At 43.8% G+C, this 10,075-nt stretch overlaps 1 protein-coding gene across 1 annotated transcript; it reads left to right on the forward strand.

Annotated features, from left to right (window-relative positions):
- The first annotated feature begins 1,737 nt into the window (after nt 1–1,737).
- On the forward strand, nt 1,738–5,080 carry LOC142731591 (uncharacterized). Its single transcript, XM_075849446.1, has 2 exons — nt 1,738–1,838; nt 2,820–5,080. Exon 2 carries the CDS (start codon nt 2,830–2,832, stop codon nt 4,540–4,542), a length of 1,713 nt encoding a protein of 570 aa, XP_075705561.1. The 5' UTR covers nt 1,738–1,838; nt 2,820–2,829; the 3' UTR covers nt 4,543–5,080.
- The last annotated feature ends 4,995 nt before the right edge of the window (nt 5,081–10,075 follow it).

The following is a 10,075-nucleotide window of genomic DNA, read 5'->3' on the forward strand; positions in this document are numbered from 1 at the left end:
GTGGTACTAGAGGTAGCTAACGGACAGCAAGGGTGGTGGTAGTAGTAGTAGTAGCAGCACATTAAAACAGACTGGACAGTCACAGGACAAAGCCCTGTGGTGGGGCAGGCCTCAGGCCTGCTTGTAGCAGACGGCAGTGGAGGTGTATTGGTGGTAGTAGAGGTAGCCAACGGACAGCAAGGGTGGTGGTAGTAGTAGCAGCACATTAAAAGACACTGGACAGTCACAGAACAAAGCCCTGTGGTGGGGCAGGCCTGCTTGTAGCAGACGGCACAGCGGGTGGATTGGTGGTAGAAGTAGTAGCAGCACCAACAGCGGCACATTAAAAAAAGAGTGGACAGGACAGAATCCCGTAGTAGCAGGCGGCAGCAACAGGCGGCAGCAGCAGCAGCAATGTCAGATCACCGTGCGGTACAAATGACAACTTATCTCTATTCTGTGACTCAATACGATTACGGTGAATACCAAATTTATATACTTTTTTTTTTATATTTTACTACTTTTATTGATAATAAATGTTTAGTTAAAATAAAAATGTTTTGTGTCGCCACATTCTAAGAGCCATAACTTTTTATTTTTTGACTGATTGAGCAGTGTGAGGGATTAATTTTTGCGGGTTGAGCTGTAGTTTTTATTGGTAGCAGTTTTCGGTACGTAGAAATTTTTGCTCACTTTTCATGAAAAAATTTTTGGAGCTAGGTTGACCAAGAAACAGCGATTTTGACGTTTTACATTTTCTATTTTTTACAGTATTCACCTTGCACATTAAATAACGCTATAATGTAATAGTTCAGACTTTTACGCATGCAGCAATACCAATTTTATTAAACTTTTTTATTTTTTACATTACTTTATTAGCCTCCCTAGGGGATTTGAACCAGCGATCATACTAACGTATTGCAGTATATTGTCATTTTTACAGGCTTAAGTTAAGTGAAGGCAGCTCTGGGTGCCATCATTAGGCCCATGAGCTGCCATTACAATCATTGTCACCCCCTGATCTAACTGGGGGGGTGATGAACTGTCAGAGGGGGCCGCCCCCCTTTTTTCAATGCCTCAGATGCTCGCGATTGACCGCAGCATTTGAGGGGTTAAACAGCTAGGAGCAGCACGATCACTGCTCCCGACTGTTAGTCCCGGGTGTCCACTGTAAAACACAGCCGACACACGCAGCATATGGAGCGCACTCCAAACATCACCACCCGCACCCGGATGTAACAGCACGTCACGGTGCACAAAGGGGTTAATGTTCTCTTTTACTCAAAAATAATAATTGCAAGAAATTGGATGGCTGGTAAATCCCCAATTTTTTATGGATTGGTTGAAGTTGGTTAAGACAATTAAAGAATATGAGAAAATAAGAGCAGACAAGAAAAATTGTATAAAAAAGTGGGAGGAAATATTGGGGATATGGAATTGATTGGTGTTTTATAGGAAGGTATAATTATTATTTTATCATAAAAAGGTTATAATTTTATGGTACTTAATGATCTTTGGGGTGGGAGGGGGATGGGATTGGGGAGATATATGTTGTCTGATGTAAATTGTGCAGATAAATTGTTGAGCATTATGATATTTATAATCACTGGATATTGAAATGTGTGATTTGATGTGATGTTGATTTGATGTGTGTTAGAATGTAAGGTAAGTGTGAGGTCATCAGTGATGTCATAATTCACCTTCTCTATAAAAGCTGCAGATCAGTCACATTCCGTTGAGCCGCTATAGACCAATAGTTTCTTGCTTTTTGGTACGTCGCTCTCACTTGACTTTTTCTTGAGTCCTGTGACTTCTAGAAATCTTGCTTTATCCAGAAGCTTCAGATCCACGATTCAGAGGTAAGAGGAGAACATGTAGAATGTTTCTTGTGAAGTATTGCAGCGAGTTCCATGTGCTGCCACTGTAAGAATGTTTCTCTTTCACCCTCTTACTGGGTTAGATTCTAAGGTCAGGCGCAATAAATGAAATACAAGATTGAGTGTATGAAAATGTATATTGTATAAAGAGTGAAATGACTGTTAGTTATTCTGAGACTTCTATGGAGATTTGTACATAGCGACAGCCATAAACAAGGAACTTTACAGAGACACTTTTTCCTTATCATCAATAATTACATGGCAGGTTATAGTTACCATCCATGGTCTCCCCACACTCCAGGAAGTCTCCTTTCCAGTATGTCCCTCCTCAAGTGGCCTCCCAAGTGGCTGCCCTCATGTCATGCTTGGGTCTTTTATGCCCCCTTGTCTGCCCCTCTTAGAGACAAATAGTGTGACCTCCTGATAAAAAGAACTCCCCCCTCATGTAACATGCGGATATAGAATACTGGTGCCACTTATCAACCACCTTTAGCATTTATGACATCCTGAGTTTGTCCATGGGTAAGACTGGGTTCACACTACTGGTTAGCACCTGTAAGAGATACCTGTGAAAGTCGGGGTCATTTATTGTGAGAATCAGGGTAAACAATAGGAATCTTGTAAACGGATGAGACGCATTTCATTAAGAAACGCAACTATACCCATCTTTGATTTACCCAAATAAAATATCCTATATAATATTACATATAATCTTATATGTGGCTTTCATTTTCTGAAACCTTTAAATTCTTACACCACCAGAGGGCGCAGTGTAGAGGAGTGCCGCTGTCTCCTCTGGCTGCACTGTCCTGTCTCTGCCTTGGGAGGGCGCTCTTCATGCAGTTATCACATGTTTATTGGGGAGGGGGCTGATAATTGAGGACAGAGAAGTCTAGAATCTATTTTCTTTTTGGAAGATGATTTAGAAACAAGTAACCACACGATGATTTCTCGCCTCAGCAGATTTGTGGATATGAAGATCATGAATAGAAAACATCAGACATTCTGTGTGGACACAAATCAAGAGCTCAGAAATGCTTTGGACACCTGGAATTTGGTGGAAGAAGACGTCTTAGGAGCCTGTGTCCCTTATTTCATCCAGGAGAAGGTGGCTGAAGATCTCCTCACTTATACGGATGTGTTTCAGAAAGCCATTCTGAGTAGCCTGTTGCCATCTCAATACAACGCCGCCATGTGCCGCTTCTTCATCAGAGTCATTCAGTACAGAAGAGACGCGGCACACTACCTGAAGGAATATATAATCAATGTGCTATGTGAGCACTTGAAGGTGGAGTACATGAAGGGACAATACTATTCCTACGCCATGACTAAGAAGGTTATTGTCTGGCTGAGCATCCTCCATCTTGAAGCGGTGGTCGGGGAACTGAGATACAACATCGTTTATGAGGATTTCAATGCTGCCATTGTCGACACTTTGACAGAAGTGACATCTCTGTGTGCTACAGTCATCATGCCACACATCTTGGACATGCTGCCAGTGCTGGGCCAAGTGGTCAAAAATGCTCCAGACCAACTATCTAAGGAGACGTTGTGCTATGCTATAAGACGTTTATGCGGCAGCATCCAAGAATATATTGTGAAGGGTGGCAGCTGCAAAGTGCAACTTATGAAGGCCATAAGCAACATGAAGGCCAACATTTCAACCTGGTTGCCTGATGTCCATGCTGAGCTTCAAGACTCCACCAAAGTTGCCCTGGAATTCTTTACTGTACCCGAATCATCGGAGAACCAGCCGACCGAGCCAGTCAATGACGAGTTACAGACCCTTCCTCACGCCGAGCTCCTAGAAAAGTACAGGGAGCAAGTTGCGGCAGAGAATAAGGAACTGGAAGATACAGAGAAGCAGCGTATTGGGATGAACATGCTTGTGACATCTCTGGTATCTGGCAGGAAAATAACAAAAGATTTCCTTCAGTTTCTGCTCAATGCCCTGAAGAATGCGGACCCAAAGGCCAAAACGACAGCAGCTATGTTCTTCAATGAGGCTTTGAAGCATCCAAGACTTATGAAGCAGAAATACCAAGAGTGTGCAATCCAACATCTGCTGAAGATCATAGAAGAGGACGATAACATCTTGTGCAGCATCGCCATGGAGGCACTGGGGAATGCCACCACCGGAGCTACAAGACTGGTGGAGAGCTACAAGAATAAGATCATTGCCCACATGGAGTTTAGACTATCAAAAACCAGCAGCATCAAGATCATCATGGCGGCACTGAGGGCGCTGTCCTCCATTATCAGACGCCTGAAGCTTTCTGTCCTCAGTAGACTATTCATTAAAATATCCCGGGAGCATATGGACTATCCGGATGGAGAAGTCCAGATTGCGGCCATAAACCTGTTAAGGGATCTGACAGAGAGCTGCCGCCTTCCGCTATTTGGATATTTTACAGACAAAGTCAGGAGCTGTATACCAACTTTACTCCTGAAATTACATAGTGACAACCAGGAGATAGTAGCAGCCAGTACTTCATCTCTGCAGAGCTGCCTCTCCTACATCAAAGGAGCCAACATTCGGGGATTTTTCCGGACGGAAATCTCTCCAAACATCAATGACCTGAAATCCATCTACAGCTGTCTGGCTCATAACCACCCAAAATTGATGAAGACGGGCACCTCCAGATCCCAAGCTATCTGGTCAACTCAGAGGACAAGGAGGCTGTAGTCAGACATGTTGAATTTCTTAAAGATGCCATCAACCATGATGTCATGTAAGACCTGGACTTATATAGTCTCAGCCTAGCTCTGGCCACACTGCACTGCGAAGGCTTCTCATGTAATATCAGAAAAGCCACTGAAAGAGCCATCTCCATCCTGGCCACCAAGTGGCTTTACATCGGCAGTGGCAACAAATAAAATGCATTTATCAGGGATGAAACGCTGAGGACAGAGACATCAAGGTTGTAGATCACTTCCCCATGTACTATCCAATGGTTGTGGACATCAATATCAGCTGTCAAGACCTGAACATCAATATTAACATCTAGGGGGCAGAGCTAGCAGTCTGACTTGCGAACGAGCCTCAGGCCTACATCGAGGAGTGTGAACAAGGCGCGGACTCACCGGCCGGTGGAGTCCAGCGATGCCAGTTATCCGTCAACATTAGATGACGGAGACCAAGGACTTAGCTGGCGAGACAGACTATACAGTCAGTGTATGGGCAGCATGGTGGTGCAGTTTGGGGAATATGCCCGTCATCAGATCATAGAGACGGTGTATAATGACAACTCCACATATAATATACAGATGTAATGACACATCAAAAAATAAAAGTCTACTCTGTTTTATATTGAAATTAATGGGTGTGTAGCCTGCAAGTGACTGAAGCTAATAAAAAGTATAATGCACTCATTGTTTTTTATTGTAGACTAGATTCTTGAATTTTTTACACTGAGATTCATATCCTAAAAGGTTTTTAAGCGGGTCACAAATGGTACAAAAGGTACACCTTAATATCATTTATCTTTATATTGGGGAATGTCAGGTCTAATAATTCCACTGGCCATCTAAGTATGAACAACAATGAAGAATAATGATGCTGGGATCCTGTTACTGCCGGGTGATGCCTAATAGGCCAGAATTAATGACGGAACTGACTATAATACTACTTAAATGACTTGATAATGGTTCTGTTTCTGAACAGAAGTGAGAAGTCAATGCTTGAATGAAAATTATTGAAAACAAGAAATTTATTTCCTTTCTAATGAGAAAATTCCTAATGCCGTAGTTCACACACTGAAGTGGGGCTGCCACTGGCTGCAGATTCCAGGCTGGAACTAGTGAACAGGAGGCCGTTGCCCCCTGTCTGCTAGTTTCCATTTGGAATCTGTGGCCAATGGGCGCCTCACCAGTTGGGAATAACTCTTTAGACGGCCATTGAAGCCTATGGGTAAGTTTTTGACGAATCCGTTGCCAAGCAACGGCAGGGCGTGCCAAAGTTCCCAGCAAGATGGATGTGGAGAAATTGATCAGCCTGGTGCATGACCACCCAGAACTATGAGCAGGGGTGAACCAAGCCCCTCTGCTGCCTGAGGCGAACTATAAAAAGACGCCCCCCCCCCCATTTATCAGAGTTTTCTCATTACTAGCTTTACACAACAAACACGCAGCATTTAATTTTTTTAACCTCTTAACGCCGAAGGACGGATATATCCGTCCTCTGCAGCTGCTAGTTCGCGCAGGAGGACGGATATATCCGTCCTGTGATGGCGCGGGTACTGAGACTGTACCCACGCGATCAGCGGCAGGAGCACGGCTGTTATACACAGCCTGGCTCCTGCTGCAACTGCCGGAATCGAAGCGCGCTCAGATTCCGGCAGCTTAACCCATTAAATGCCGCTGTCAATAGTGACAGCGGCATCTAATGTGTTTGACAGAGGGAGGGAGCTCCCTCTGTCATCCCATCGGCGCCCCCGCAAACAAATCGCGGGTCGCCGTCGGGTTTCCATGGCAGCGGGGGGCCTAACAAAGACCCCCAGGTCTGCCTTCAGCATCTGCCTGTTAGGCGATGCCGGAGGCATGACCTAACAGATTGCCTGTCAGTTTTACTCTGACAGGCAATAATGCTTTGGTGTACTAAGTATACCAAAGCATTATATATGCGATCAGCAGATCGCATAGGGAAGTCCCCTGGTGGTACAAAAAAAAAAATGTAAATCAGTATAAAGTTGGTGAAAAAAAATAATAATAATTACAGTGAAAATCAAATAAAACCCAAAAAGTGGTTTTATTTAGTAAAAGTGTCAAAACAAATCACACATACACATATATGGTATCCCCGCAATCATAACGACTTGAAAAATAAAATGAACACATTAATTAAACCGCCGGATGAACGGCGTCCAAAAAAACCGCAAATAACAACGGCAAAATTCTCTCTTTTCTCCCATTCCCCCATAAAAAAATAAATAAAAATTAATCTATAAGTCCTATGTACCCCAAAATAGTACTAATGAAAACTACACATTGGCCAGCAAAAATCAAGCCCCCATACGGCCACATTGACGGAAAAATAAAAACGTTACGGCTCTTGGAATGCGGCGATGCAAAAACAAGTATTTTTTTTCTAAAAGGCTTTTTATTGTGTAAACGTAGGAAAACATATAAAACCCTTACATATTTGGTATCCCCGTAATCGTGCCGACCCATAGAATAAAGTGAACATGTTATTTACGCTGCATAGTAAACGGCGTAAATTTGTAACGTGAAAATCAATGCTGGAATAGCTGCTTATTTTCAATTCTCTCCTAAAATAAAGTTCATAAAAGTTAATCGATATATTATAAGCATCTAAAAATGGTACAATTACAAAATACAACTCGTCCCGCAAAAAACAAGCCCTTATACGGCTATATAGACGGAATACAAAAACAGTTACGACTCTTGGAATGCAACTATGAAAAAGCAAAAAATAATCCTTGGTCATTAACGTGCAAAATGGCCCGGTCATTAAGGGGTTAAATAGGAAAACATTTTTTGTTTATTTGCTAAAGTGCTGTTTGAGGTATAGAAAAGTTTTTAAGAATTCTACTTACTGTGTTACTTTAGTATCATAGATCAACAACGCAGCAAAAGGAGGATCAGGGCAAATTGGGGCAAATTTAAGTTTTTTTAAATGTTATACTGCTAACTTTTTTTGGTAGGTTCCGCTGGACCGTTTGGACTACGTCGTAGATTCATTGGACTACTTCAATGATCTACTTTTAAAAAAAATAAAAAAAATTGTGAAAGAGGGTTGCATGGGGGAGTTTTCATTTCAATAAAAAAAAATTCTTATGGCTGTTTTTTTTAATACTTTATTATGGCCTTAGTAATGGCTGCTGTCTGATTGACAGCATTCAATTACTAAGGCTGGGGCTTAGCATTAGCCAGTAACAAGGCTATCACTAACCCCTATTATTACCCCAATCCCACTGCCGCCAGGGATACCAGAAAGAGTCGAGTTCAATTCAGTGCCTGACCATCTGAAACGACGGTTAGGCCGCAGGCTGGTATTATGAGGCTGGGAAGGGTCAAAAAACGTGGCCCTTCCCACCCTGGTGATGCTAGGCTGCAGCTGCTTTATTTTATCTGCCCATCATTGGTCCTTAAAGGACGAGTGTCGCAAAAAAATGTTTTTATATCAATTTGCTTTTAGTGTTTTATTAAAAAATGTTGTATTTATTTGTGTGTTTGTGTTTTACTTTTTTTTATTTTTTAACTTTTTCTTGTCTATGGGGGCTGCGATTTTTTTTTCCATCTCTGTATGTGTCGATTAACGACACATACAGACATGGAATACGGCACATACAGCCCCATAGTGAATGCGAACGGGACCCGTTCCATCCACTATGCTGTACGCCGTCTGTGTGGGAACGGCGCATGCGCCACTCCCACACAGTCCAAATTGAAGGTCTTCGGCCGAGCGACATCCGGCGCCATTTTCTTGTGGACCGGAAGCCGCGGTCGGACAGTAAGATTACTACTTCCGGTCGCGGCTTCCGGACTTGTGTTCTGAAGCAAGCACTTGGAGCGGAGGGAGCAGACGGAGCGGACGGACCGGAGGGAGCGGCGGCGGCAGGAACAGGTAAGTTAGGTCTGTGTATGTACATGTTTTAGTGTGTGATTACTACTGTATGTAAACCTACTACACTGTGTGTTAGCTCAAAAAATGGCGACACACAGTGTAGGAGGTTTGACCATTCAATCCCTTCCTTTCTCCTGGCACTAGCCAGTAGAGATGAGCGAACTTATGAAAAGTTCGGTTCGGCTGGTTCGCCGAATTTCATGAAAAAGTTCGATTCGGACCGAACTAGTTCTGACCGAACCTGTAATTCAAGAAAGCCCCTAAAAACTGTGTATAACACTGTTTAAAAGCCCTAGAAGCCCTGTATAACACTCTTAGGTCACCCATGAGTGTATCCAAGTACTTTTGAGCTGCCTTTAAGGCAAAGTTAGTGTCAAAATTACGCCAACATGTATGGCTATAGGAAAACGGATGGGACACGGTGATAACTAACAGAAACCACTGCACTTGTGCATGTTGTATGCTTAATGCATTGTTAAAAAAGATACAAAAATTAACCATTTTTGGCGGCAGATGCCTGCCAGGGTTCATACAAATAAGGTGGTAAAAGAAGAAGCAATGGCTTTTGACAAGCCCTCAAAAAATATACCCTTTATGGTGGCAGATGCCTGCTGGGGTTCATCCATACATGGATGTAAAAGCAACAAGCAATGGCTTTTGACAAGCCCTCCAAAAACTTACCCTTTTTATTGGCAGATGCCTGCCGGGGTTCATCCATACATGGATGTAAAAGCAACAAGCAATGGCTTTTCACAAGCCCTCCAAAAATTTACCCTTTTTATTGGCAGATGCCTGCCGGGGTTCATCCATACATGGATGTAAAAGCAACAAGCAATGGCTTTTCACAAGCCCTCCAGGGCTGCTTGTAGCAGACGGCAGTGGAGGTGAATTGGTGGTAGTAGAGGTAGCCAACGGACAGCACGGGTGGTGGTAGTAGTAGTAGTAGTAGCAGCAGCACATTAAAAGAGACTGGACAGTCACAGGACAAAGCCCTGTGTTGGGGTAGGCCTCAGGCCTGCTTGTAGCAGATGGCAGTGGAGGTGTATTGGTGGTAGTAGAGGTAGCCAACGGACAGCACGGGTGGTGCTAGTAGTAGTAGTAGCAGCACATTAAAAGACACTGGACAGTCACAGGACAAAGCCCTGTGGTGGGGCAGGCCTCAGGCCTGCTTGTAGCAGACGGCAGTGGAGGTGTATTGGTGGTAGTAGAGGTAGCCAACGGACAGCAAGGGTGGTGGTAGTAGTAGCAGCACATTAAAAGACACTGGACAGTCACAGGACAAAGCCCTGTGGTGGGGCAGGCCTCAGGCCTGCTTGTAGCAGACGGCAGTGGAGGTGTATTGGTGGTAGTAGAGGTAGCCAACGGACAGCTAGGGTGGTGGTAGTAGTAGTAGTTGCAGCACATTAAAACAGACTGGACAGTCACAGGACAAAGCCCTGTGGTGGGGCTGGCCTCAGGCCTGCTTGTAGCAGACGGCAGTGGAGGTGTATTGGTGGTAGTAGAGGTAGCCAACTAACAGCAAGGGTGGTGGTAGTAGTAGTAGATGCACATTAAAAGAGACTGGACAGTCACAGGACAAAGCCCTGTGGTGGTAGATTCTACCCATCTAATTAGAGAACTGTACAAATTACAA

The sequence above is a fragment of the Rhinoderma darwinii genome, unplaced genomic scaffold (genome assembly GCF_050947455.1).
Source record: "Rhinoderma darwinii isolate aRhiDar2 unplaced genomic scaffold, aRhiDar2.hap1 Scaffold_83, whole genome shotgun sequence".
Lineage (NCBI taxonomy): Eukaryota > Metazoa > Chordata > Amphibia > Anura > Rhinodermatidae > Rhinoderma > Rhinoderma darwinii.